General features: G+C 50.2%; 9 protein-coding genes across 9 annotated transcripts; 4 read left to right on the forward strand and 5 right to left on the reverse strand.

The window, feature by feature from the left end:
• Positions 1-250: 250 nt before the first annotated feature.
• On the reverse strand, positions 251-2317 carry AtWU_07787 (WD40 repeat domain-containing protein; the record flags this gene model as incomplete). Its single annotated transcript, XM_035502896.1, has 3 exons — positions 251-473; positions 541-2215; positions 2278-2317. The coding sequence occupies 3 exons, from the start codon at positions 2315-2317 to the stop codon at positions 251-253; spliced, it is 1938 nt and encodes a 645-aa protein (XP_035358789.1).
• A 1470-nt stretch (positions 2318-3787) lies between these two features.
• Positions 3788-7323, forward strand: AtWU_07788 (putative DEAD box helicase involved in nonsense mediated decay; the record flags this gene model as incomplete). Its single annotated transcript, XM_035502897.1, has 5 exons — positions 3788-4174; positions 4233-4591; positions 4664-6687; positions 6753-6846; positions 6909-7323. The coding sequence occupies 5 exons, from the start codon at positions 3788-3790 to the stop codon at positions 7321-7323; spliced, it is 3279 nt and encodes a 1092-aa protein (XP_035358790.1).
• A 1214-nt stretch (positions 7324-8537) lies between these two features.
• On the forward strand, positions 8538-10207 carry mpkC (mitogen-activated protein kinase mpkC; the record flags this gene model as incomplete). Its single annotated transcript, XM_035502898.1, has 9 exons — positions 8538-8593; positions 8649-8696; positions 8781-8910; positions 8965-9008; positions 9075-9174; positions 9225-9581; positions 9633-9711; positions 9781-9964; positions 10015-10207. The coding sequence occupies 9 exons, from the start codon at positions 8538-8540 to the stop codon at positions 10205-10207; spliced, it is 1191 nt and encodes a 396-aa protein (XP_035358791.1).
• A 1072-nt stretch (positions 10208-11279) lies between these two features.
• On the reverse strand, positions 11280-12810 carry AtWU_07790 (putative neutral amino acid permease; the record flags this gene model as incomplete). Its single annotated transcript, XM_035502899.1, has 3 exons — positions 11280-12078; positions 12136-12565; positions 12621-12810. The coding sequence occupies 3 exons, from the start codon at positions 12808-12810 to the stop codon at positions 11280-11282; spliced, it is 1419 nt and encodes a 472-aa protein (XP_035358792.1).
• A 675-nt stretch (positions 12811-13485) lies between these two features.
• Positions 13486-15203, forward strand: AtWU_07791 (putative amidase; the record flags this gene model as incomplete). Its single annotated transcript, XM_035502900.1, has 3 exons — positions 13486-13514; positions 13589-14211; positions 14266-15203. The coding sequence occupies 3 exons, from the start codon at positions 13486-13488 to the stop codon at positions 15201-15203; spliced, it is 1590 nt and encodes a 529-aa protein (XP_035358793.1).
• Positions 15204-15473: 270 nt separating this feature from the next.
• Positions 15474-16425, reverse strand: AtWU_07792 (SDR family NAD(P)-dependent oxidoreductase; the record flags this gene model as incomplete). The annotated part of the gene is made up of 3 exons (XM_035502901.1): positions 15474-15769; positions 15852-16307; positions 16368-16425. 3 exons carry the CDS (start codon positions 16423-16425, stop codon positions 15474-15476), a joined length of 810 nt encoding a protein of 269 aa, XP_035358794.1.
• A 390-nt stretch (positions 16426-16815) lies between these two features.
• On the forward strand, positions 16816-19729 carry AtWU_07793 (C2H2-type zinc finger protein; the record flags this gene model as incomplete). The annotated part of the gene is made up of 6 exons (XM_035502902.1): positions 16816-16948; positions 17056-17490; positions 17543-17833; positions 17898-18933; positions 19015-19430; positions 19503-19729. 6 exons carry the CDS (start codon positions 16816-16818, stop codon positions 19727-19729), a joined length of 2538 nt encoding a protein of 845 aa, XP_035358795.1.
• Positions 19730-20427: 698 nt separating this feature from the next.
• Positions 20428-21183, reverse strand: AtWU_07794 (mitogen-activated protein kinase hog1; the record flags this gene model as incomplete). The annotated part of the gene is made up of 1 exon (XM_035502903.1): positions 20428-21183. One exon carries the CDS (start codon positions 21181-21183, stop codon positions 20428-20430), a length of 756 nt encoding a protein of 251 aa, XP_035358796.1.
• Positions 21184-22826: 1643 nt separating this feature from the next.
• Positions 22827-27891, reverse strand: AtWU_07795 (putative ABC bile acid transporter; the record flags this gene model as incomplete). The annotated part of the gene is made up of 2 exons (XM_035502904.1): positions 22827-27750; positions 27827-27891. The coding sequence occupies 2 exons, from the start codon at positions 27889-27891 to the stop codon at positions 22827-22829; spliced, it is 4989 nt and encodes a 1662-aa protein (XP_035358797.1).
• Positions 27892-27974: the final 83 nt, after the last annotated feature.

Below are 27974 nucleotides of genomic sequence, written 5' to 3' on the forward strand. Positions count from 1 at the left end.
ATCGAAGTCAGGTTGTCTAGTATCAGCGACTGCATTCATGTCATTCACATTAGTCATTCATGCATTTTCCGTGGCAGAGGCGATGTCTGAGTCATCGCTATCATCTCACGTTTGGGTCCAGGAAGAACTCCGATTCTACTGCATACCCAAAGGGTGCAACTGACGCCGAACACAACCATTAGTGCCCACATACTTTCAAGGTCACAGATGATATGGCAAACTTACTCTTCCGCAAGGAGCTGGTAGACCTTTAACCAGGCACCCCAATCTCATAGCCTAGCAAGACCTCCGTCGTATTGCCTTCCCAGCCTCTGTTACCACTTGTTGAGACCATGAAGCGACACGCCTGGTCAATGTATAGCTGCGATACAGTTCCGGTACGATGTCCTGGGATGATCAAGAAGGGCACTGTGGAGTGGCGAGTCACTTGTTCATGTTTGAGGTCGTACAATCGAAGAATGTCATGCGATGCGCTATGAAGTGACGGTCAGCCAGTCATGTCAATGAAAGTAGAGCCTAAGTGACGACGAATATACGTACCAAACGATATGTCTGCCGTTAGGCATGGCCTTGAGTGCCGTGACCGGTCCACTACCCTGAGGGAATTTGAAGGTCCGTTCAGCATTCCGAAGACCCTTATGAAGGCTGTACTCCTCAACAGTTCCATTACGACGGCCTGCATAAATATAGTTGCCGTCTGGGGACCAGCATGCATTCATGCACCAAGGAGGGCAGTTTTGAGAAGTGATGCGAGCAACGGCATCCGGTTCTCTTCTATCCCACACTCGGATAGTGCCATCAATGGACGCAGCCAGGAAAAGATTATCCGTATTAGCACCTGTTTCTGCTGGCGCAGGAAGAGCACTCTCTTGAGTGTAGCTTGGTGGTTCCAGCTCTTCGGCATGCGGTAGTCCATTGACTATCGGCTGAGAGGAGCCATTAGGCATCTCCGCCTGGCCAGAACTAGGGGGTTGAGTGACGGCATTGCTATTGGCAGTTGCAGCATCAGCACCTGCCGGGGCCGGGGCCGAATCCGGAGCCGGAGCAGCAGGAGCCTCTGCAACGCCGTTCTGACTCGGTTCGGGTTCTCCAGGGGCGTCGGCATCTGGCAGCACTCCATTGGTTAGGGCTTTACCAAACTCATCATCCTCGTCAATGCCGAATGCATTTCCAGATGCGCCGGCCTCGTCTCCTCCATTCCCGTTCTCGTCGCCGAATAGCGAGTCGGCACCGCCAAAGAGTGAATCAGCCGGAGAGCCCGCCTGCGGGTTTGAGCCAGTGCCGTTTTCACCGTCGTTCGAAGTATCCATGAAGTTGAAGCTACCATTCTCAGGAGCCTGATAATTGGACGAGTATGTGCCATTTGTTTGTTGAATCTCGGTTGTGTCTCTGGGAACCGGCAGACTGGATTCTGGCCGTATCTCGACAGCGGAAATCTGCCCGGCGCTAGACCCGAATGCGCGTCGGGTCTGCCCTGTGTTAAGGTCCCAATCAAATACTCGCTTGTCCCAGCTGCCAGATAGTAGAGACTTTTCATCTGAAGTCAAGCTCAGTACAGAGACTGCGGAAGTATGCTGCTGCAGAAGAGCGATCTCTTTTCCTTCATCATGACGGACTGATTGCAGTCGGATGCTACCGGACTCCAAGCCAGACAACAACCATAGACCTTCACTATGGCTGGCCAGCGAGTATACTGGCGATATTGTGTTCCCGTCCATGTTTTCCCAGTACGTCATTAGTACACCCGCCTTGATGACACTGTCGACGAAAGGATGCCTTTGCGCCACAGTGAGCATCAGCTTGCTGTTGACAGAATCCACCCAATTGAACTTCCGAACGTATCCATCTGAGCCGCCGCTGAATACCCATCTCATATCAGCGGTCGCAGTTACCGCATTGATCGATGTACTGTGAGGGGCGGCCGTAGTTGGGACTATGTCGAACGTAGGCGCTGTCAGGCACTTTTCCCTCACGCTCGGATGGAAAACAGATCGTGGATCAGAAACCGAATTCGTAGCTGTTGTATTGGACATTTCGACATCCGCGTTTGGTTGCGTCGCTACCCCAGCGCTTTCGGATGCATGACTAGCATTGGACTGACTTTCCGCATCTTGGTCGGCGTCCGCGTCGGGATCAGGTTCGTTGTCATTGCCTCCATCATCTGCATCCCGAAGTGTATCCTCCATTTCATTGTCCGAACTTCCGTCTTGAGAGCCTGGGTTTGCGGAGAACTTATCAGTGTTGCCCAGATGAACCGGAGGAAGTCACAAAGCTTACCTGCAAGGTCGCGATCGTCGTCATCTTCGATCGAAGCCATTGTTCGGTAAGACGACTTGGCTTCTCGCCAATTGGATAAGTGAGTGGATATCGCAGGGAACAGAGAGGCGTGTGTACCGACTCCCCTGTGACCGCGTGGTGGAGATCGGGGTCCTTTCACAGGCAAGGCGCAACAATTTCAATGAATGCAAAGCAACCCCGCAGACTAAGGGTGCATAGCTTGGCTTCGCACACGTTATCGTGCTGAATGTAATCGCGCACACGTGAGGATGCCTTCACCGAACAAGAGGTTCGCAGAACAAAGCAGAGCACGACATGTAGCTATCACTGGATTCTGGGGTAAGTTGATCCTTTGCTGCCCGCTTATGGCCTTCCCCGATTCGGTCACGTTTCGCGGCCTTGTTTATGCCTCAGGCATTAACACTCTGTATCCGGTTAGCGCAGATTGGTGCATCTATTAAGGCTCCAGCATCACTGGTGAACTTGGGAATAATTCTTCAGACACAAAGAGATGCAATTGCTGGAGGCATGTCTCTCTTGCTTTGCTTCGCAAAAGCGCTATGTGAGCACATGTCACAAATATCTTGAAAATTGGTGCGTTTAAAAGCGGTATCATCCTACTACAGCTCCCAGTTGGGTATCGTCATGAAAGGTAGTAGTATGAATCAGAGTCCAGATGCCCATAGAAATCAGCTCTAATCCGGGTTTGTGCGTAACTTATCCATAGTGACAGTAATAGGGGATTTCCCGAGCTTCCCAAGTTTGCCTTATAACCGTATGCCCGAGATGACAGTTCACATACCATGCTTCTCCTTTCGCGCGCAGTAGAAGCCGAATGAACGAGCTGATGAAAGTAGAAAGGAGATAATGTCTTTCCTACGAAATTATGCTTGCTGGAGTTACTGTGGCCGGATTAACAACATAGTCCGGCCTGCAAACAGAGAAGTACCTACACTTCCTCAACCTATAGCTAGATGGCTAATGTTACACCACGGCCACACGTAAACTTTACAATCACTAGACACACCTGAGAATCTAACTTTACTCCCAGCTTATGTTTAGACATAGCTAAATTGAAAGATTGAAGAAAGTGGCAGCCGGGCACAAGCAAACGGCGATCGAAGAAGCGAGTGAAGTGCATCTGAAACATAGTATCAGCCAAGTGTTCTTCAAGTGAATACTAAATAAAGAGCAGATAAGAACATTACCTAACTCATAGGCACCGCACGTACTGTATACACTGTGAAAAATATAGGTGCTGTAGGAATTGCAGTATAAATTACACGGTATGTTCCTTCCTACTTCTCACTTTCCCCCTCCAGTTCCTCATCGCTTCGAGATCTCTCCACAAGTCCTTCTTCCCATACAAAGCACCTCTCTGACACTTTACTACTCTGCTGCTTACAATCCCTCTACCTTTCATATTAAATCTCCAATATAGCCATTCGCACAACCAAGACTTTGATATTTACGCGTTGAATCATTTCTGAACCCGTCAAATCCCATCAATATGGACTCAGAGGATCACCATCGGCCCGGGACTCCTCGCTCAGATCCCCGGCTGTCAGAGCGAGATATGGACACCCGTCTGCTGGTCAACAAAGACATCAGAGAGTACCTTGCCCAGCCATCTATTGACTTTGCTGAGGAATGGCTAAAGAAGCCGGACATTCCATCGTCAGATGAGATATTGGGCAACTTTGGTTCTGCAGAGAATGAGTATGTGGAATTGACTCCAAATAATATCACGGGTCCTTGGAACTCGACCGATGAGTATCTCAAAGCACACTATGAGCTCCTTCGAGAAGATGCAATTTCTCCTCTCAGAGACGCCGTTGCATACGTCAGAGATGACCCCAAGATGACTGACACCAAGCTTGTGTCCATCTATGATAAGGTAAATGATATAACACGCGAATCTTCTTCGATTTACTGACAGTATGAAATTGCTCCAGGTTTACTTCATCGGTATCACATTCGCGCAAAGAGGTCTAGGAATCAGGATCCGCTTCTCCACTCGCCGAGCGGAGAAAAATATCGCGTGGGAATATTCTAAGCGTCTTGTCAGCGGCTCTATGGTTGCGCTTAGTCCAGCAGATGACGCATTTCAGCAGAAGTGCATCGTTGCCATTGTTGCTGCCAGGCCGCTTGAAGGCGTTCAAAAGCATCCTCCGGAGATTGATATCTTCCTTGCTAGGCCCGAAGATTTTGAATTCGACCCTCAGAAGGAATGGATCATGGTAGAAGCCAAGGATGGCTACTATGAATCTGTGAGGCACACGATGGCAGCACTGCAGAAGTTGAAACAAGAAAAGTGAGTAGAGCTTTATTGCAACGTTGCACAAAATTCTTCGTTTCAATGATTAGGTTCTGATTCATAACATAGATTTCCTCTTTCTGAGCACATTTGCCTGCTTGATCCTAATGTCAGAGCCCCGGACTATGTGGAACAGGACCCAGTCCTTGACATACAGTCCGTAGCCAGCGAGACTGCCGAGGCTGCCGAGGGACACAGAGTTGACATCCTAAAAAATTGGCCTCGAGAACCAAACCAGGCCATGGATAGTACACAATGGCAAGCATTACACGAAATGCTTACGAAGAGGCTCTCACTCATACAAGGCCCTCCTGGCACAGGGAAGACTTATGTGAATGTTATTGCGCTGAGGATCCTACTTTCAAACGTGAAACAAGGGGACTCTCCTATAATCCTGGCCTCCCAGACGAACCATGCATTGGACCAACTTCTGAGGCTTGTCGCTACCTTTGAAACGAGCTATATCAGGGTCGGTTCACGGAGCAATGACCCCGAGATAAAACGAAGGACTCTCTACTGTGTCAGACAAAATGAACCCGCGGTCACGGTACATGGAAGCGTGCTAGGAGCGGCCAGGAAGGAGCAGAAAGCCTTGACCCAAGCCATTTCCAGAATTCTGCAGCCTTTTAATGCCGAAAACACCAACGTGCCCCTTCCTGCTTCTCTATTTGTTGAGTATGGCCTCTTGACGGAGACGCAGCTCGACAATTTAAAGAAAGGTGCTGAAGGCTGGACTCGTCCCACTGATAGTGAAGATACCGACCCGCTAGTAGTCTGGCTAGGTGACAAGTTGGTACCATTCGAAGTGGGGTATGAAAGAGAGAGTTTCGGATTCGAGGAGGATGAGGTAGACCTCGAGTACGAACAATTGAAGGAATTGGAGGCCGAGCAGGGCATTGAAGAGGATGATTATGAGATCCTCAAAGGACAATTTATCAATCTTCAGGATGGCGTTTGTGGCTGCAAAATCTCGTGCTCCGAGACTTCTGCTATCGAAAACCTGAAGCAGAAGGATCTGTGGAAGGTGAGAGAAGAGGCTCGGGGGGCAATTTATGATGTCCTCCGGAAACAATTGAAGACCAAGATGACAGAGAATCTTCGGCAACAGGTTTTGCTCTATTCGAAGAATTGTGAGAACCTCCTCATTGGAAAATGGGAACGGGATTACCACGTTCTTCGGACGGCGAAAGTGATCGGGATGACAGCCACGGGCCTGAGTAAATACCGGGGGCTGATCTCCAGCCTCAGACCGAAGATCGTCTTGATCGAAGAAGCCGCCGAGGCTATTGAGGCGCCAATTGTTGCTGCGTGCTTTGACTCACTCCAGCACATGATACTCGTGGGTGACCACCAGCAGCTCCGAGGGCACTGCACTGTTCAGGAGCTCGGGGGCGAGCCCTACAATCTGGGAGTCTCCATGTTTGAGCGACTGGTCAAGAACGGAATGAAGTACGTCATGCTGAACAGGCAAAGAAGAATGGCGCCGGAGATCCGTCAACTCTTGGAGCCTATATACGGCGAACTGAATGATCATGAGTCAGTACGCAAACGACCTGGAGTGAGAGGAATGGGGATCATTCGCTCCTACTTTTTCACTCATATTTGGCCAGAGAGCAGAGATAGCCTTGCGTCCAAATTCAACGACATGGAGGCTCAGATGATCACAGAATTTGTTGTCTATCTAGTACAGAATGGCAACACCGTGAGAGATATAACCATTCTGACCTTCTACAATGGCCAGAGGAAAAAGCTCTTGACCGTTTTGAGACACCATCCGTACCTTCAAGGCCAGTACATGAAGGTGGTAACTGTTGACTCATACCAGGGAGAAGAAAACGAGATCGTAATCCTTTCACTCGTTCGGAGCGGCGAGAATGACATAGGATTCCTGTCGATTGCAAATAGGGTCTGTGTTGCACTGTCGCGTGCAAGACGCGGGTTTTATATGTTCGGCAACGCGAATTCGTTGGCAAAACAGAATCAACTCTGGCGGGATGTACTGACATTGATGGCCAACAACAAACCACCACGGCGTCTGGGAACACAGCTGCCCGTCACATGTGTAAAACACAAGCGGACAACTTTTATACAAGGTTTGGGAAATCTTTCGTTGAGATCATGGTGCATTTTGAATGTTTAGCTGACACCTGACACAAAGGTCTTTCCGACTGGAACAAGATAAACGGCGGATGTGATTGCCATTGTGAAGGAACGTTGGATTGCGGCCATCCCTGTCCCATCAAATGCCACAGGTAGGCGCAATAACTCTAGTCTAAAGGAGCGGGATGAAGCTAACATTGTCACAACAACACAGCTTTTCTCATGAACAGGTAGAGTGCAATGACATCTGCAACAAACGGATGGCTTGCAAGCACGTCTGCAGTAAACCCTGTGTAATAAGCCATATCTGCAGGTGCACATGCGAGGTGGCTTCACAACTTGATAATTTACGTCTCGATCATGAGTCCCAGGGCTCCACCGCCCCGTTGGAGGGACCGAGTTCCTATCCCGAAGCGGTCAGACATTACCAGGCGTTTGCAAGTGGAGGTGCGAAGGAGCACGACGCGCTTTTGCTGAAGAAGGCTACCGAGACCGCCGCGGCAGCGCGGCCCACACCAGGAACAGAGGAGGATGAAGATCTTCTTCTCTCCGAGACGGAAGTGGCAAGCAGCCCTCAGGAACGCGACACCACGGTTCCCTTGTCGGAAGAAAATCTCATGGAGATCTGACGGCCCACTGGAAGGAAACCCGAGGGCATGGGCTGGAAAAACTTAGAGTTTCATGAGCCCCAGCACCAAAAATAAGTAGATAGGGCTGCTACGTGGTGTGTGATATTTTAGTTTTCTTAGTCAATCAAGGAAGTCGGCGATGATGTCAAGGCTTGCTCCCGTATTCTGATTGGCCCGGAGGCTCTGGCGATAGTTCCTTCTAGTAAAGATGGAGGACCTAGGTTAGTACCGAGTAGAATATGGAGCTGCTGCTGTTTAGTCCCCAAGTAGTACTTTCCTACCACGCCCGTTCCCCCCCCGCATTCCCAGTTACTCAGTTGGATTCTTCCGCCTTCTCGACTCTTCCTGGCTCTTCGTGTCTCGAGCAATCACGATGTCTCGTGTAGGTTCCACCGATCGAGTCAAATAGAGATGATACTGGAATGCACACGCGACCAAGCGGGGTCGTTTGTGTAACAACCCTGCAAGCGAGACCATCGCTGCATCGTTGGTGTGGGCCAGCGGAATTGCAAGACGTGGAAGTGATTCCTGAGGAAGCTCGGAATACCCCTTGGGACTCTGGGAGAGGTGAGGATAAACTCGGAGACGGCCGGAACGTGGGGAGTGGACAGATGGGCGACCCGCTCAGGGAAAGGACTGACTCGACTCGGTGACGCTGGAGTCGTTCGACGGTGGATTTACCGGCAGCAAGAAAAAGGAAGGAATCTTGGAAATGGAAAAGCCCCGGCGCGCTGGTGGCTGGTCCGACAACCCGCCAATCGCAAGCCGTGACTGGCCTTTCAGGCACTGCCCAGGCACCACTGTGGTACTCCCAGTAATCAAAGTAATTAATAGTTAATTTGAGTATCTCTTACTACTAGTACTCCGTACTCCTCTTCCTTCTCGTTTATTATTCACCACCACCACCACAATCCCTACAGCTGCACAGCGGGAACTTCCCTTAACACTAGTGGCCGTCCATGATGCAACTGGCTTGCCTTTGCTCAGCTGGCATGCTTCCTCCTACCTGATTTCTAAATAAGATAAACATATATCACCAGGGTCTTCAACTTTAGCTTTGCCACCTACAGTTGCTAATACGGACTTACTACTACTACGTAGTACTACTAAGTCAGTAGTGCTCAGTACAACTAACTACCATCTACTTACCATCTTTTATCTACCATCCTTGACCCATTTTCTGTTTCACACGGTTCCCCCTTCAGTCAGACAACATGGCTGAGTTCTTGCGATCCCAGATTTTGGGGACTACATTCGAAACCACCAACAGGTAAGTGATCACTTCGCTGCTAAGGTCGATTCGTAGCTACTAATCTCCGGCCCAGATATTCCGACTTGCAGCCTGTTGGACTTGGTGCCTTCGGGCTTGTTTGGTACGAGCTCACTTTCTTTTACCATGTAGTCGCCATACCTGGATATACGGATCAAAATAGCTAACCACGTTGCGGCAACACTAGCTCGGCTTATGACATGATTACGCGCCAGCCAGTAGCTATCAAGAAGATGATGAAGCCGTTCTCCAACGCCACCCTCGCCAAACGGACCTACCGCGAAGTCAAGCTATTGAAACACCTGCGTCATGAAAATGTCTGTCTTCCTGCAGTTTATCCCTAAAACCATGCGACTGCTGACCTTTAACAGCTCATTGGCCTGAGCGACATTTTTATCTCACCATTAGAGGACGTGTATGTGGTTACTACAATGGCTGAATCCAAAAAGTTGTTCGCATGAGTACTAACGATAGGACGCAGTTATCTGGTGACGGACCTTCTGGGAACTGACCTCAACCGCCTCCTTACCTCGAAGCCTCTGGACGGCAAATTTGTTCAATATTTCACCTATCAGCTTTTGGTACGCCTGCAGAAACATTCCAGTCGACAAAAGCTTGCTAACGACCCCAGCGAGGTCTTAAATACATCCACTCCGCAGGCGTTATACACCGTGATCTCAAGCCGAGTAACATACTCATCAACGAAAACTGTGACTTGAAGATCTGTGATTTCGGCCTTGCGCGACTGCAGGAGCCTCAGATGACCGGATATGTCTCAACTAGATATTACAGGGCACCAGAAATCATGCTTACATGGCAAAAATACGGAATGCAAGTGGACATCTGGAGTGCTGGCTGTATTGTCGCAGAGATGCTTCGCGGAAAGCCATTGTTCCCAGGAAAGGATCATATCCACCAATTCTATCTGATTACGGATGCTCTGGGGAACCCGCCTGATGAGGTCATTGAGAGGATCTGTACAAAAGCTGTAAGAGCTGAGACAATTGTTGCTTTACCTGGAAGTTGATTTATTTTCTAGGCCCTTAACATTGTGAAGTCGATGCCGAAGCGCCAGCCAGCTCCTTGGGCGACTTTGTTTCCAGACTCTGATGAAGACGGTACCTACCCCCTTCACTGTTTAACAAGTGCTTGAACGGTTTTCGTATGCTGACAGGTTTTGTTCGCAGCTATTGACCTCCTTGCAAAAATGCTCATATTCGATCCCGACAAGCGGATCTCTGCTGCGAAAGCTTTGGAACATCCCTACTTGGGCGTATATCACGATCCCACTGATGAGCCGGTTGCTGAGCAAAAGTTCGATTGGTCTTTCAGTGAAGTAGCCCATTCAATCGATGAATGGAAAATCATGATGTGAGTCTCTTGCGATCCTTGGCCGGGTCCCAAACTGACCAGGATGCCAGATACACTGAAGTTGTAGACTTCCATGATCTTGGGCCGACCGGAGAACCAGCCATCACAGAGCCCTTCTTGCCTCCCGACCCGAGCCTCAGCCCCGAGGTCCTTGACCCGCTTGGCCAGATACAAACCCAAAGCATGATCACCAAATCCGCGGACACTTTAGACCAGGATATTTTGCAGTACCTCCAGATTTAGAGTGCGCCAGTTAAGCTCACGAAGGAAGCGAGAGCCGCAAGCTCGGTGAAAACTAGTTCCGTTTGTCATCACGAGGGTTGCTGGCACTGACATCATGATGCGTCTATTTTGTCAACCCTTTCGTCAGATGAGGCTTTGAAGATCGGTCATTCGGCAATGGGGAAAGTTCTAATGCGTCCCTTGCCTAAAGCCTACCACAGGCACCACTAAACAGCGCAAGTTAGTGACTCAATCTTCTCCATCGGCCATAACCCTTTCCCTACCAATGTGATTCTTTTATCTCCCCCGCCTTCGCATCGACTTCGAGACCCGAGTCTAGTCGCTTACGCTGAAGGCCAGACATAACACTTTCATCCCACCCAACCATTAGTGCCCACAAAACAACACCACACTATCAGAGAACAACAATTTATCGAATCCGGACCAAACACAATGAAAATACTACTTCCCGCTTTGGCAACCTTATTCCATGTTCACGCCTTCCCCCACTCACAGAAGCAAATATTCGCATCAAACACCACCTGGCAGATATCTCTATATCAAAACCGGCAATGCACCGGCGAAGAAACATCTTTTTCTGGAAACGGAACATTGTCCTGCCACGATTCAATCCTCAACGGCGGTTCCTTGGGCTACATAACAACGACAATGGGAAATGGCTCGAATTGTTCCGTGCAGGTTTTCAACGATACAACATGCAGTCAGACCATTGATGTTACGGGCTCAGGGATCTGTCAGACTCCGGTTCTGCAGGAGGACGTGCTGATTCGGGGGTTTTCTTTTTCCTGTTAGTTTTGACACATCATGACTGGGTCAAGGCTTGAGGGTCTTGTCAATATCTTGTTTCTTTCTCTGCTTTTTTTTTTCTACCTCATTTCATTGTCACTTTTCATCTGGAATGCGATATTTGTGTTAGCAAGCCACGGTTGTAATCTCCCAATAACTTGACGAGTCCTATGATGAATGACAATCTACAATAAATCCTTTTAGATCCGTGTGAACCACGAAAGCAATGTCAAACCGGATGTATACTTTCTTACTGTATGTTTTACATTTCCTCTAGTAGATATCATCAGGTAGAACCACTATTATCCGCACACGAAAACACCCCATCAATCTGCCCATCCTTATAAGCATCCATAATCTGCACAATAACTCCATACGTCCCACCCACCGTCATAAACGCGCCCAGGAGTATCAACAACACATGCAACAAATACACCACCCGCTTCACCACCCCTCCAGACTTCCAGTACTCCCCATGACTATACAACCACAACCACCCCGGCAAACACAGCGCCAGCGGCGCAAACCCCAAGCTACCCACTAGTGCCAACACATACGTGAAGATAGGGATCGCACACGCCAGGATAAATGCAATGGCAGCTAATCCTATCGTGCAGCTCAGCCACGTACCCCAATGCACGACTGTGTTGGCTTGGAGGTGGCGCGAGTGGCGCAGGATGCGAACGAAGAGGTACTTTGCTGCTACGTGTACGTAGAGCGAGCCGCTGACGATCAGGCCTGGTAGGGCAATGCCGTAGGCGACGCGTTTGATGGTCGTGCCGGCGCTGCCGAGGGCTGGAGAGGCGATCCATTTTCCGCACCAGGCGTAGATTACTAGCGCGAAGGCGAGATAGGAGGATGTTACGAATGACATGCACAGGTAGACCGCTTTCGGGTAGTCTTTGGGTTTGCGCATTTCGGAGATCACGGGTAGGAAGGCGGATGTTGCGGCGCTGGAGACGAATATCGTGGCTGAGGCGGTTATTCCTGCTGCGAAGGTTGGAGAGCCGATTGCGCGGTAGCCTAGGTCGTAGGGACCTGCTTGGGGGGCTATGGCTGGGCGGGAACGGGTTGTTACGCCGATGCTGGGGGGTGTTAGGCTTGTGGTCGTGGTGTTGGGGAAGAAGGGGTTAGAGACGTACACGACGATGAGAACTGCGGCTAGGATGCTAACGAAGCCTACCCAGGTGAGCCACCCGATGTGGGAGAATTTGCGTACGCTAGCAAAGCCCGCGATGATGATGGTGGAGATGAATGAGAACCACACTGTGCAGAGGGAGTGGAGGGAGAGGGCGTTGAATGCGGCAGATACGCCAATAATCCCTGATGCAGCGGTAATCACATATGTTACGATGAACATGAAGCCGACCACTTCGCGGAGCATGCGGCCTCCTATGAGCTGGGCCATATCGGCCACGGAGTGACATTGTGGGTATAAGGTGCGAAAGTTGCCCAAGATTATGGCTCCGTAGGCATTGAGGACACACCATCCTACCAGGTTGACGGCACCGGGGAAGGCCCCCAGATCATACATTACTGATGGGATGGAGAGGATGCCGGTTGCGAACAGCACTGGAGATGTCCGATGAGTAAAATGCAAGTTGTAGGGGACTAGTTGGGGAAATACTCTTCAGGAAGATAGCTGATGCACGGATCCAGCTGACGGTGCGGAAATTGACCTTGCCATCTGCTTGCTGGAAGACTTCATGGCTATCATCGCCTGTTATGATGTCCGAGGAACTGGCGACTCTGATGTCGTCGCTGGCATCCGGGGCTGGAGTGACCTTGAGGTCCTTGGCCTCATTGATGTACGCCATGGTGGGTGTCCAGGTGAAGGAAACGAGGAGTAACCAGAGTAACCTCTAAAGTCGGGACCCCTTACATTTTTATTGTTAGGCATTTAATGCACAGGGATCAGGCCGCGGAACATTATCACCAGTAATATAATCGCTACTGATAGTATGACGGGCCGATGAGGTCGAGCTCAGTTGCTGGCCGATAAGGATTCCTACGGAGAATTATCTCCGTTGGAGTGCTACGTTGGAGTCTATCAGTTGGAGTAGACGGCATCGTGCATTATCGATGGCTGCGATACGAGGGGTATTTGGGGTAGGTGAACGATGCGATAAGGCTAGTGATTCAAATAATTTCGTCAGTTATCGAACGTGTAGTCTAAGTACGAAATGGATATGTCTGATGGGTTTTGGTGGGTTTGGCGGGTTGAAATGGAGTGAAGAAATCCAATGAGAGTCCTTAATCAGATAAGCTGGACCCTTAGCCTTTCAGGCCCTCAGGCCGCCCCGGACGGCTGCCTGGGAGGGGGATGTTGGAGTCACGGCAGTCGTTCCTGCCAAATGCAGTAATTGACTCCAACTGCTGGCGATAAGGCTTGGCACATGGCACATGCCAGGCCTTTTCTTCTTCGCTGTGGTCGATTTCAATACTCTTCTCTTTGTAGAATTGAACTTTGTGTCCAAATTTGCTCACACATTATGTCGGTATTGTTCACTTCTATTTCGCCGTATGTACTGAGTCCTCTATCTATTCTATCCCCGCTCTCTCTCCAGGAATTTGAACCTTACAGATCATCCACAGGGACAATCCGGTCAAGAGGGAGGATGCCACCTCCCTTCTGCGCAGTCTGGACCTCTCCATTGACCAAGAAGATGAGGAAGACTTTCATACCCTCTTGGCAGCCGTCCACGACTGCGCCGAAACCGTGGCGAACCTGCCAGACTATCAGCCAGCACCCGATCTAGATAGATACCCTCGACAGAATGTTCACCGTCCTTCCTCAGAGGAACAAGTATTCGGGCAGGCCTGGGCTCACAAGTTTCTGATCAAGGGCAATGCGGAGGGAGGACCTTTAGTGGGGAAGACCGTTAGTGTGAAGGATTGCATTGCCGTTGCAGGTGTACCACAGTTGCTTGGAAGTGATATCATTCCCTCTTGGACACCAATTACGGATGCGACGGTTGTGACCCGAGTTCTCGATGCTGGCGCTGACATTCATGGTACTTCGACTTGCGAGAACTACTGCCATTCCACGGCGTCTTTCACGAGTGCTCAAGGAATCGTGGAGAACCCTTTCGCAACCGGATACTCGGCTGGCGGAAGCACCTCAGGAGGGGCTGCCTTGGTTGCAGCTGGCTTGGTTGACATTACGCTGGGCGGAGACCAGGGTGGGAGTATTCGGGTTCCCTCCGCATTTTGTGGCTGTAGGTGGCCTTGATTATTGTCTTCCCGAATCATAGCTAATGGTGTCAACTCAGGTGTCGGCCTGAAGCCTACGTATGGGCTGGTGCCTTTTACGGGTATTGCTAGCGGGGATGCTATTGATGACCACACGGGCCCGCTTGCTCGGAATGTCATCGACGTTGCTTCTTGCTTAGACGCTATTGCCGGCTATGATGGCATTGACGATCGATGCCTGGGGAGTCCTAAACACGGCTCTACCTCGTTCGCCAAGTCGCTTCAGCCTGAGGCTACAAGGCTCGATGGTTTCAAAATAGGAGTCTTGAAGGAAGGATTTGAACACAGCACCGTGGACCCTGCGGTCAAAGAGTCGGTCATGGCGGCCATTCAGAAATTCACGGAGCTTGGCGCAACAGTCGAGGAAGTATCCCTTCCAGACCATTACCATGGGCCTGCTATCTGGACCATTCAGCAGCGTGTTTCAGGCTCTTTGACCCTGCTTGGACAGGCACATGGCAGAAGGGGGCTCTACATGACGGAGATGGAGCGTGAGAGACTCCCGTGGACGAAGGAAGGCTTCCAAAGAGCCTTTCCAGCCACTAAGAACGTTATAATCAATGGCCTCTATCTTACCTCAAAATTTCCCGATTTGTACGGCAAATCGGTAAATATTGGCCGAAGGCTTCGGGACCTTTACGAGGATCTTCTCCAGAAGTATGACGTGGTTGTAATGCCGACCACTCCTGTTGTTGCACCAAGACATGGAGCACGAGGCCTACCGGTCGAGTCTCTGAAGCCTAGCATGGGCTTGACGATTAACACGGCAATCTTCGATGTTACGGGGCACCCAGCGATGTCTATACCAGTGGGGTATGCTCCGGCCAAGGATGATCCTCAGGTCAAGCTCCCGGTCGGTATGCAGATCGTCGGAGGGTTGTGGCAGGAACATAAAGTACTCAAGGCGGGATATGCATGGGAGAAAAACAACGATTGGCAAAAGGTGGCAAGTAATTGATACACAAAGTACACTAGAGATAGAATTTTATAGAAGTTGGTCTAGGTGACGAACCTTCATTGCGACTGCTATACATTGCCGACTTGGCCGTCATGTCTTTCATATATAAACCCCTGATTACACACTTCCATATGTCTCATTACCTAGCAAGCAGTTGGGAAACTTTGCGACCTCCTCTCGCGCGCCGAATGCTAATGACACCGGATACGTTGTTCATTTCATTTCATTCTTTATTATTGTCATTATCATGAGTGAGGAAGCTCCTCCTATTCAGTTGATTACATATCCTCCGTCGACAACAAGCGCATGCCCTTGCACAAACGAGGCAAGAGTCGAACACAAGAAAAGTATGGAATCTGCCACCTCTTCTGGCTTCCCCATTCTCTTCATTGGGGCAATGTCAACTGCTGGCTGAAAGTGCTCGCGAATTTCCTCGCTGTACGTTGTCATCGGGGTCTCAATTACACCCGGACAAACACAATTTACACGGATGCCGTCCGCAGAATAGTCGATCGCATCGGAGCGGGTCATCGCAATGACAGCAGCCTTGGAGCTACAATACGCAGCTAGAAGCAAATCCGACGCAGTTAGCTCACACCAAAGAGCGTTGACTGAAGAATTGGGCAATGGGATAGAAATCGGACTTACGAGCACTAGGGCGTCCCACAATGCCCAGCTGACTTGCAACATTCACAATAGCCCCTCGCTGAGGAGCGCGATTCGGATCATGGCTCGGTAAGGGATCTTGTGCCACCATTTGTCTCAACTCTGCTCTAGAACAGAACCAAGCACCCCGATAATTGATGTTGTTGATATGGTCAAATACCGCCGTTGATGTCTCGGTTGTTCGCATGGCATCTCCTAGGATTCCGGCGCAATTGACCGCATAATCTAGCCGTCCAAAGGCATCCACCACCTCGCGGATGAATGACTCGACAAAGCTCTCATTGGATATGTCGCCCGCCTTGACTAGAAGACGCGTCTGAGGGTAGGAAGCGAGGATAGCCTCCCGGGTCTGATCTAAAGAGGCAGGATTGAGATCCGTGATTGCGATTCTTTCACATCCTGCCAAAGCAAACGCTTTTGCTGTGGCTGCACCGATGCCTGCGAAGCCGTTATTTTTTGCTTTTTCTTTCCCCGCGATAGACTTTTACGAAGGTATACCTGTACCACCGGCTCCTGTGACAACGGCAACTCCCGGAAAGGTCCAAGTTTGCGTCATATCCGCGGGCAACTATTATCGTGAACAAGAGAATCGAAACTTCACTTTGAGGACAGGACAGCTCAAGAGATTGAAGTCGAGACACTCATCGCGCATTGGTCTCATGATGATGTTGTCAATATATACTACATCCTTTCTTAGCAAGCAACAGCTGACCGACCGGGTTGGAGAAAGAACAGCTTATCGGGCAAGTGGGGTCAACTCTCCCAAAGTGGCGTTGGGGGCAGCCGATTCGGCACCGTCGGTTGGAGTCACTCACTCATTTCCTTTTCTTTCCTCACCATCCTCCACAGCTAGTCTCTTCTCCCCTAGTACCTGGTGTCTCCAATTGGAGAGGTCGCGACATCTTATCTGTATACTCCGGTCATTCCTTCGCCTCCAAATGACTTGATGCTGTCCCAGTCTCCTTCACAACCTTCTCGGGGCTCTCGTCGCTCGAGTGCTGGAGCCAAAACTCGGGTCTGTGTCCATTGCGGGCGCAGTTTCAGAAGGACGGAACATTTGGAGCGACATGTTCGCACACGTAAGTCGCATCATCTTTGAGCAAATCCAGCTAGTCTAGTGGTGTCTGGATTCTTGCATTGTCTAGAATAATTCCGCATGCTAAGTTAAGGCCCTGTGCACATTCAGACACCAAAGAAAAACCGTACATATGCTTCTGTGGCTCCGCATTCACCCGACGAGATCTGTTGAAGCGACACACGACCATTGCACATCAAAGTACCAGTGGTCTGGTTTCGCCGAATTCGCAACCGGATCACGAAGCTTTGGACCATGCCAATAGAGCCGGGACTTCAGAGCCTACCACTATCCCACCCAACTATAACAATGTTCAACCAACACCGCGTCCAGATGTTCCTATCCCCATGCCGCCGATTGCAGAACAGTGGGCAGGACAGCAACGTGGGCCATACATTGAGCAGGATCGCAATGCTGTTCTAAATACGGGGACTAGCAGTGCAGGTGAACTTGGTGCGCATGCCGGCGCAGTCGGCCACGATGCGGAGATTTTGGAAGCTGCGCAGCTTCTTCTTCCGGGCAATTACCGACATGCACCACCTCCAGGTAATGAGCTTCTCATCCCTCTGAGAAGCGCGCACGGCTAACATGCTATCAGCCCAACCGATCCCATACCTACATGAGGAGCTGAATCATTTCCAGGATTTCACGCATTTTCTGGACTCGATAGGTCTCCCGTCAGAGTGGGTGCCAACATTTGGGGACATGTCTCAGATTCAAAACCCCGTTTCAACTGAACAACCCGAGTTTAGCCGAAGTTCTGGGGAACAACACGAATCCTCATCGCGTCCGCGCCAGTCTGAGAGATCACGGGCCGACTCGCCTTTCCGGTCGTGGTTGCCGTCCGTACCTCCAGGAGACCAGAGCTTCGCATCTGTATCTGACTACGGTATGAGCACTTGAAGACATAAAAGAGAAATCACAACCGGACCCTTGTACTAACTAGTATATAGAACCTCCTCAAATTAGCAAGAGCCCAATATCGCTCAAAGTTACAGAAGAGCAGCGGCAGCGTCTGGCGGCCTCCTTGGACGAGTTCCGTTATCTCATACCAGATTTTGTCTTACCTTCGCGTCATACGTTGACAAGATACTTGACTTCCTTCTTTTCTGGCTTCCATACGCATCTTCCTTTTCTCCATGTACCGACATTCCGGGTCAACGACCGAGCTCCAGAGCTCATTCTAGCTCTCATGACAATAGGCGCTCAATACCGCTTCGAGCACCGTAATGCTGAGAGACTCTTTTATGCAGCCAAGGCAATAGTATTATACCGACTGTCGAAGGAGTCAAGTTTACCACCCTTTAATTCAATCCTTCAGATACCATTGAACAGTATCCGGGACTCATCTCAGCGCTCGGGCCAGGATCCGTTACTCTCGTCGCCAGAGTTTGCCGCAGGAATGAACGCTTGGAGGAGAATCGAAACTATTCGCACCCTGTTAGCTTTGATGGGGTACTCTACATGGGAGAAGGCCGAGCTTGTTCAAGAAGCGTTTGGCCTACAGAATCTGCTCGTTCGGTGCTTGCGAGAACTTGGGCTCATGGAGAACATTACAGTTGCCCCGCGGCATTCTCCTTTGCAGTGGCATGAATGGGCCGAAGAGGAATCTATAAGACGCACTCGATTCATTTCCTTTTGCTTCGTTCACGTTCATAGTATCGCATACAACATTTACCCGGTGCTCCGCAGTAGTGAAGTGCATCTGCGTCTCCCGTGTTCCACGCCGGAATGGAAAGCCGCCACAGCCCACGACTGGGAGGCCGCTCAAAAGGAGGTGGACTCTCAGCAACTATTCTTTCAGGATGCTTTGGCACTATTGCTGCAACCTTCACGAAATCCAGTACTTCTAGATCCGATCCCTGCGCCTTTGGGTAATTATATTCTGCTTCATGGCCTACTTCAACGCATTCATCTTGTGAGCGAGCTATCTATTCCGAATGGGGATCAGTCATTCTCACTTCCGACCGAGGAGTTGAATAAGTTAGAGTGAGTTCTTCTGTCTAGCAAATCCGCATTTGGACTACCCTCCTGACCTTCACATGACTAACGGTTGACGCGTCTAATCAGGAGAGCACTCCGGTCCTGGACTTCAGTTTGGCAACAAGCCCCCGAATCTAGTCTTGACCCGCATAATGAGAATGGACCGATTCCGTTCACTTCCAGTTCGCTCTTGGGTTTGGCATATGTCCGCTTGTCTCTCAATCTTGGACCGCATCGTCAGTTGGAGACACGGGATCCATATCGTATAGCCACCGCGATACACAGATCGCCGCGACCAGGAAGGAGCTATAGGTTGACACCTGCCCTCATTTATTCTGCACACGCGCTGAGCATTCCCGTACGCCTGGGTATCGACCACGTGGCGCGCAGTCAAGCCTTCTTTTGGAGTGTTCGTCACTCACTTGCTAGTCTAGAGTGCGCTGTTCTTCTCAGCAAATGGCTTATGTCCCTGGCTGAAACTGGCAGCAGCCAAGCTTTGAGCGGTATGATTCCCCGTAAAAGAATATAGACTCCAACAACGATCGAAGGCTTGCTAACATGAATATGGACTTTAGAGAACGAGAATCGGATCTTACACTGGACGCGTTGCATTGTACAAGAAGCTTACGAATCAATGGATCTTGAAGACGGGGAATCGTTCCCTAGCCAGGATCCCGGAAGTCTTGGATTGGCTGTCATCAAGCTTTGGGCTCGACTCTTTCGGAAGAATACCCAGTGGCCATTCATCAACGTACTTGGGGAGAGCCTAGAGCGGTATCTCGCATTCATTCAACCTGGTTAGACAAGAACACGTTCTCGGTTAGAACCCAACATTCTCTTCAATCACCATACAGTGGATTCACATCCTCTTACCTACATAAAAGCGGGTGCTTTTCCACGGGTGGGTTGCCGCAAAGCTCTGGTGTGAAGTTGCACCATGTGGTACCTCAGGTTCTGTCCTATACCTTCGCGACCAACGTGAAAGCGGAGGCATGATTTTAATTGGAGCGAGGTAGGTGCTGAGTATAGCGACTTCCAATGCTAAGTAGGCTTATGTGTCTTGCTAGTTCCACGTCATCAAGATCAGCGCTAGCATCTCTCTCTTCTCTCGCGGCACTGCTTTGCTTGAGAGACGGGGCTTCGAATCTCAACGCTCGCAGGTGTATCGACTATGCGAATTTACGAACTCATTAACGAACATAAAGTCATGAGATTTAGTGCTACGATTAGACATGGTATATTAACAATTTATACAAGTGCAATATAGTGGCAATATACTATTCAGGCGATCATACATTACACGTCAAGTTCATAGATTGTCAAATTACATTAATCCAGAATTGGGCATTAAGGCATTATTAACAGACGCCATCTCCAAGTTATTACCTCTCCTCCTCAATGTTGTACCGAATATCTTTGTGCAGTGATTGTTCCGAGATACCACACGATCTTGGACTTCATTGATGGTGCCAAGCGCCACTATTGAATACAGCACCGAATCTAGAAGAACCTCCTCGCAAAGCTGGGCGAAGGAGTGGCGGATGCAGACAGCGAGGCCGAGCTTGAAGCAGCTGCGCTTGCGGAGACGTTCGCACCGAGTGTGGCAGTAAGAGGTCCGATGAACAGGGTCTGGCCGCAGGGAACTGGAGGAGCAGTGACGCAGCCTTGGAAGTATGAGCCAAGCTGGCCGGGACCAGTACCGTTGGAAAGAACGTATCCCGGACTGTATGCAGGCACCAGCGAAGAGCTGTTCGTCGGGAAGAGAATGGTCTGGTTCTGGCTCGCGATATAGTAAGCGTGAGCAGTGTGCTCAGCAGCCAAACGAGCCCACAAGAACGAAGCCTCGGGGGCCTGGGTATAACCAGCCAGGGCAATGTACGCTCCAGCAACTGTTGACTCCAACTGGAGCGCGTTCTGCACAAAGGAATCGGCGTCACTGGCACTTGGGAAGGTGAAGCTGCAATTCTGAGGGGTCCAGCCAGACAGCTTCGAGCCAAGTTGTTGCACAGCACGCACACCCAGACGGTTCTGTCTCTGAATACCCTGGAAGTTGGTGAAGTACTGCGAGTTGGAGCCATTCTGGGAGCTGCTCAAGAAGGTCTGATTGACCGGGATCGACGAATAGAAGCGGTCGAGGAAGAAAGAGAGCGCGTAGCCATAGTCAACGACTTGAGATTCGTTTGACTGAAGAGAGCAGCTCTGAGCCGCAGCGGCTCCTGCCAGGAGCAGGCCGTTCAAGGCGGAGAAAATGCGCATCGTGCCGAGTAAATTGGCTTCGATTGGATGTTCTGAGCGATGTTTCCTTGTCTTATGGATCCGATAAAAAGTATAGTATATCCAACACAGTAGTCGCGATCAACTTTCCTGCGAGAAAAAAACCGCGAAACTTTCAGCCGGCAAGAACCAGCACGAGCTATTCTTATAGCTTCCGTCAACACTCCATGCTTACAAAAACTACTGAATGCAACGATATGATGAAATGCAAATCCAGCCCTGTCGAAACGCGCGGCCCTGTCAAAATCTCAACAGAAGCGGAGCCTCGACTTGCATCACTTGCATCATGACATGGCCGGCCAAAGCCTATTGACAAACCTTGTCTCACATACAACAAGGGAGAAAAGGAAAGAGAGAAAGAGTTTCGCCTCCAGACAATGCACCGCCTAGACTACCTCTCATTCAATAGGTCGGTTTCTTCCGGGGAATTGCGGAAATACCATCCCATTAAACTTCGAACCCGGTGTTCGGTCGACCCATGGTCTCTTGTGCGTTTAATCTTCAAACTTATCTTGCTGTGGTGATATCATGGAAGTCTTGTGTCTTCCACTTAATATCGAATGATATCATCCAGAAAAAAGAATATGAACGGAAAAGGGAAATTACAGGCATACATACATCAAGGACGGTCCCGGCCGGAGAAGAGCGGTACTCCAACTAACCTACCTCCTCATTTACTTACTTACTGGTACTGGCACCGGGGAGAGGTGGCTTGTATTGCGAGTTAAGGATTCATTTCATCACACGATCAAAATCACATAAAAGCCAAGATTACGAACTAATCTCTAGATGAGACAATTTATCAATTTATTTACTCCGTAGCCGTAAGTACTACTAGACTATCTAGCGATGGAATGAATCGATGATGATCCCCGTGTGTCTGGTGTCATCCACTCACTCCCGGATCGGATCTCGGCGGCAAAGAAAATAAACTTAATCCGAACTAGTCCTTTCCCGGTTAGGTCGCATGCATGCCAAGCACACCTTGTTTTCCTGTTCGGAGCTCGGATGTCAAAGGGTCCAGTGACTTAATTACTTTTGTAATTGCAGGGTCCATGAATCAGTATCCATGATGCCCGGTTGTGCAAAGCAAGTGGCGATATTTTGTGCGTTCTTATCGGTGGATGAAGGGGTCTCTATGCAGTTTTTCTCTCTTTTCACAATTACACTTTTCGGGGAGGAGGGTTCCCCCTTCGTACAGCTTGATTTCTTCACTGTTGCCTAATTCTTGTGTCCATGGATCACGTCGTGGCTGTGGTATGTATGTGGTCGCTTATGAGCATAGAGGGGTAGCGGGTTATATGAACATAGTATATTCTCTATATAGTCACAGTCAAGCAAATTTTGGGATACGGAAACAAGGCAAATAGGACTAGTAAAGCCTGCAGTTCTCTTTTTTTCTCAGGCACAATAACGAATGTATAAGAAAAAGAAGAAGGGAAATAATGGAAAATGAATAGAAAATAGAATAGCAATGGTAGAAATACCCCATGCGCCAGCTTACACACAGTTAATAATAAACAGGATTGATAGATAAATATGTGTAACAAGGGCCTTTTCAATATGTGCGAACTTTTATGAGGTCCCTAGTAATAGTAGAATGAATAAAGCAGGAAGGAGGCGATCTATGAGTCATTACCACTATTTTTATGATCCCAGGCTTTCTTGGCTCCTTCCAGAAGACTATCCATGTTTCCACTGTTTTCGCACATGCTCCGGAAGAGGCCGTCGCCCTTGTTTATTAATGTCCAGGGGTGGTCGTACTCGATGACTCGGCCGTGGTCGAGGACCAAGACCTTATCGTAGTCGATGATTGTCTGTAGACGGTGCGCAATGGTGATGATGGTGCTTTCCCGGAGTTCCCGGAGGGTTTCCTGGATTTTGGAGTCGGTGTTGTAGTCTATAGAGGCGGTGGCTTCGTCCATCATCAGGACCTTCGGGTTCTTGAGTAGCGCACGTGCAAGACACAAGAGTTGTCGCTGGCCTTGGGACAGGTTGGACCCGGATTCGGAGACAGCAGTGTCCAGGTTGAGGAAGATGTTCTTGTTGTCCAGGATGCCGCTACTAGTGACCCCGGTGGGGGTTGCGGAACTGGGCTCTGCGAGCGTACTAGTGGTCATTGGGGTCGCGGTGCCAGAGGTACCCGGGCCAATAAGGTGCACACGTTTCAGGGCAGTAAAGATCTGCTCATCCGTGAAGAGGTCGAACGGGTCAAGGTTGCTGCGGATAGTTCCTGTGAACAGAGTAGGATCTTGAGGAACGATGGTGATCGACTCTCGCAAGTCACGGAGACCGATTGCGCTGGTGTCCACGCCGTCAATGACGATGCGGCCCTTTTCAGCTTCGAGACCACGGAAAAGCGCCAGAGCAAGCGAGCTCTTGCCAGCACCGGTGCGGCCGACGATACCGACCTTCTCTCCAGGTTGCACGCTGAACGAGACATTCCTGAGAACGGGGTCAAGGTCCGGTCGATACCGAGTTGTATATCCAATGAAGTCGACCGCGCCGCCGCTGGGCCAGTTGGCCGGCGGTCTAGAGTCAGGTATGACTGCATCTGCCTCTTGCTCGACTTCGAGGTACTCCCTGACACGTTCGACAGAATTCATGTTCTGTTGAACCTCCGAGTACAACCGGACTAGCCAAAGAACGTTCTCGGTGAACGTGACTGCGTATGTCAGCGAAAGTCCAGCAGCACCGGCATCAATCTTTCCAATGTTGATCAGAACAAAAACAGCGGTGAAGAATGACACCAAGGCTCCTGTTACATCGACCCGAAGTGCCAGCCAGCGGTTGCTCGCCCACAGATAAATGTGAGGACGGTTGTAGGCGTTGATACGACGGTGGTTGTCAACGATGAATCTCGGTCCGTCGCCATAGGCACGGATGGTAACAATGCCGTTCAAGGTCTCGCCAAATTGCTGGTACAGAGGACTTCGCTGCACGGACTCAAGTCGTTTGAGATCGCGAGAAGCATTCAGGTAGACGGCACCGAGGGCGACATAAACCAAGGTGATGAAGATACCCGCGATCAGGAAACCGGGTGTGATGACTGAAATGAGAATGACAATCATCACGACGGATGCCAGACTATGGAGCATGCCTATAGCTACAGGTGCGACTTCCTGATCGACGGATTCCACATCCTTAGAAAAGCGATTCATCAGCTGGCCCAGGGGGGTCGAATCGAAGAACTTGAACTTTGCATGCATGACCGATCTCAGCAGGCGTTGGTGGATCTTGAAAGAAGCGTTCAGAGAACCCCAGAATAGGACACCCTCCCTTACTAGCGAGATAGCGACGAAAGCAACTCCCAGTAATGCGTAGACACCGAGATAATATGATACGTTGACATTCCCATTGCCATTGGCGTTCACACTCTGCGTACCAAACTGGGGTGCGCTGAAAGTAGATGTACGAGGAACACCACCAACATTGAAAGACGGGATCTTGAAGGCTGCCATCGCCGCGTAGTCACCGGGATCCGCACCGACTTCCTCAGTCTGGTAAGAATTGGCCCATTGTCTGATCCAAATATTAGTCGATACAGACCCGAGTTGTTGCATGCAGAAAACAAGCACAGCCACGATCCAGTAGCGCCAGGATCCCATCGATTGAAGATACATCTTAACTGTAGACAACTTGATACTGCCGACAGCCTTAGACTCTACCAGCTTAGAGTCGGAACTCTCCTTGGCCTTTCCGTTAAGGGCATTGGTGGCATTTCCGTTCGTAAGAGATTCGTCATCTTGCTCTGCATGGTCCGAAGTTCTGCGAGAAGGACGAGGAGTAGTAGTCCTGGAAGTTGGTCGGGATTTGAGTAGTTCATCACCCAACGCACCAGATGCCGCCACTTCGTCTGGAGGACCCTGGGCAATGATTTTACCGTTATCAAGAGCAATGACATGGGCTGCTTCGAACACGGTTAAAGCAACATTGTGTGTTACCAGAACACAAGTCCGGTTCATCATCAAGGGACCGGTCAAGGCCTGGCGGAAGATGTGCTTAGCGGTGTGCGAGTCAACTGCACTCAAACAATCATCCAGAAGCAAGTGACGAGCTCTGCTGTACACAGCGCGCGCAAGCGATATTCTCTGTTTCTGGCCTCCCGAAAGGCTGATGCCCTTTTCTCCCACAAGGGTCTGGTCGCCTGCATCGAGAATTGACAGGTCCCGCTCCAAGGCACAGGCCTTGATTACAGCATTATACCGACGTTGATCAAAGGGGGAGGCAAACACAATGTTATCCTTGACAGTAGCATTCACAAGCCACGCTTCCTGTGCGCAGTAGGCAACGCTTTCGATGAGACCTGTCTGAGGATCAACTGGGAGTTCCGAGCGGTTAGCCGTGCCTCCAGGCAAGTGAACCTTTCCTTGCAGAAGCTTCATTTCGCCGAGAAGCGCCATAAGCAGCGACGTCTTTCCAGAGCCAGTCGGGCCAGTAATCAGGTTGAGTTTGCCAATCTGGAAGTCCACGTCCATATTGATCAGACGGAAACCTTCGGCAACCTCGTCCGACGGATCATCCTTGTATTGACCCTGGGCAGATCCCCAGGTAAGGGTAGCATTTTCCAACGCGATCTTGGGCGGTTGTCCGTCAGACTCCTCCTCGAGTTGACGGTACTTCTGGGTCTCTTCTTCATTCAAATAAGTGTCAACACGATCAAGGGAGACCTTGGACTCTTGAACGTGAGCCACCATGTCGGCCAACTGGTCTAGAGGGACGCGGAGCAAAGAGAACATCGACAGGGCCGGGAATGCGATTGACGGGGTCAACTTCTTTCCCTCCACCACTGTGTACAAGAAGAATGAGGCGAACGTGATAAGGATGGGCGTGCCATACCAGACAGTTGCCGCCGTAGACCAGATTATGTACCGAAAACGCAAAGCCTTCAACTCCGCCTTTCGCTTCTCATTGACGATGTCCTCAAAACGCTGCTCCCAGGCGAAATACTTGATGATTCGAATATTCTGGAGGATCTCATTAGTGCTATGAATCCGAGCATCGGTCCCCTTCAGGATCCGATTCTGAACCTTCGTAAACTGTTTGGCGATCGTAAGGTTGATAGGTAACATAAAGACCATAATGACGATTCCAGCAAACGAGCTGAATCCCAGGAGGCGGTACAAAAGTGTCACAGCAATGATGATCTGCACCGGCACACTGGCCCACAAGAAGTGCAGGTAGGCGCCGACTTCGCTAACTTTGAAAGAGTCAATGGCCATCAAGTTGATGATGGTACCAATATTGGCCATGTGTTCTTTGTCCTCCTGATCATCTTCCGATTTCTTCGCCTTTGCGTTGTTTGTCTCGGGGTCAGTTGTTGCCTTCTTGTTCTTCCGACCGAACGAGAAGAAACCGCCTTTCTTTTGATCCTTCGCAGGCTCTTCAGGCTGCTTCTTCGCGGATTCTACAGACGACCCCGCTTTCCGCCTGAGGGCCTTCGCATAGATTTCGCCAATAATGATAGCCCGAAGTTTGACACCCAGCTTGCGTCCAATCCAGAGAGCCTGACCATCAGCGATACCTTGGATAGCCCCAGAGCAGAACAGTAAGATAGCATAGAGCCACGCAGCGTTTGCAGTCGACGACCTTGGATCCTCCACATACTGCAGGAGTACGCGGAGGAGGATTGTAGGCAGGTAGGTGAACAGGTTCGAGAAGATCGTCCAGGCACCTTGGAGAAGGAGGGTACCGTAGAAGTACCGACATAATTTCCACACCAGTGAGCCCTGGTAATTCCTGCGGCGGAAGTCTTCCAACACTGTGGCTGCTTTCTGAGACGCTGTCAGATCCCAGACATCGTCGAGCTCCAACGGCTGTCTGTAGCCCTTGAGAATGAGAGGATCCAGCCAAGCAAAAGTAGCTAGCGAGAACAAGCTGGCTGTGGGATGCCTCGCAGGCTCCAGACCCTCATCATGCGATACCAAAACCACTTTGTTTCCTCTACGGGTAGTGACCGCGATGAGCAAAAGCAAAGTGGACAAGGCAAACTCAATGGAGCTGAAGATCACAGCGCGATTCGACAAGGGGTGGATAACGGCGGAGCGAAACACGAAGACGGTGAAAATCCATTGCAGTCCGTACAACAATGCCGTATGGTTCCATATCCTGGGAGATGAACGGAGGTCGAACGTCGAAAGTAGCAATCGAACCAATGCCAGGAACAATATGTAACCCCAGGAAACAAGCTTGGCGATGGCGGGAAGAGTACCCTGGCGACCCCAAACGCCCGTGGAAAGGACAGCCACGAAGACGGCCACTTCTCCTACGAGCGCAAGGATCTCCAGCGTTAAAGTTGCGATTTCTCCACGAGGACGATCAACTTCGAATGTCGGTAACTCGGATTGTGCCGCTTTGCTGAGCATTAGGTCGCTTTCCTCCCCTTCATCATCCAAGGTTGCAACTGGTGAGTCGCCTTCAACCGCATTGTGATCTAGTAACTTGTAGGAGGCGCTTTTTCGAGAAACGGTGCATTGGTATGCGACGCGAAAAATGACGAATAGTAATGAGAGCCCGCAAGCTGTAAGAGGAAATATTACTTGAAGATAGCTACAATTGACAGTCAGACGTTAGCTGGCGACTCCGGAGGTGAGAATAATGGTAGAAGCGACATTGGTTGACGTACTTGCGTTGGAAGCAACGGGAGACATCATCGATAGCCCAGATGGGCCCGTGGCATTCGACCGCCATGGCTGGCGGGCGGATACGAAGAAGTTGTGAGCACCAAAGCTTAGGAACAGCATGCGCTCCTAACTCGGGACCAGTCGACAGAC

This window comes from Aspergillus tubingensis, assembly GCF_013340325.1.
Source record: "Aspergillus tubingensis WU-2223L DNA, scaffold_8, whole genome shotgun sequence".
Lineage (NCBI taxonomy): Eukaryota > Fungi > Ascomycota > Eurotiomycetes > Eurotiales > Aspergillaceae > Aspergillus > Aspergillus tubingensis.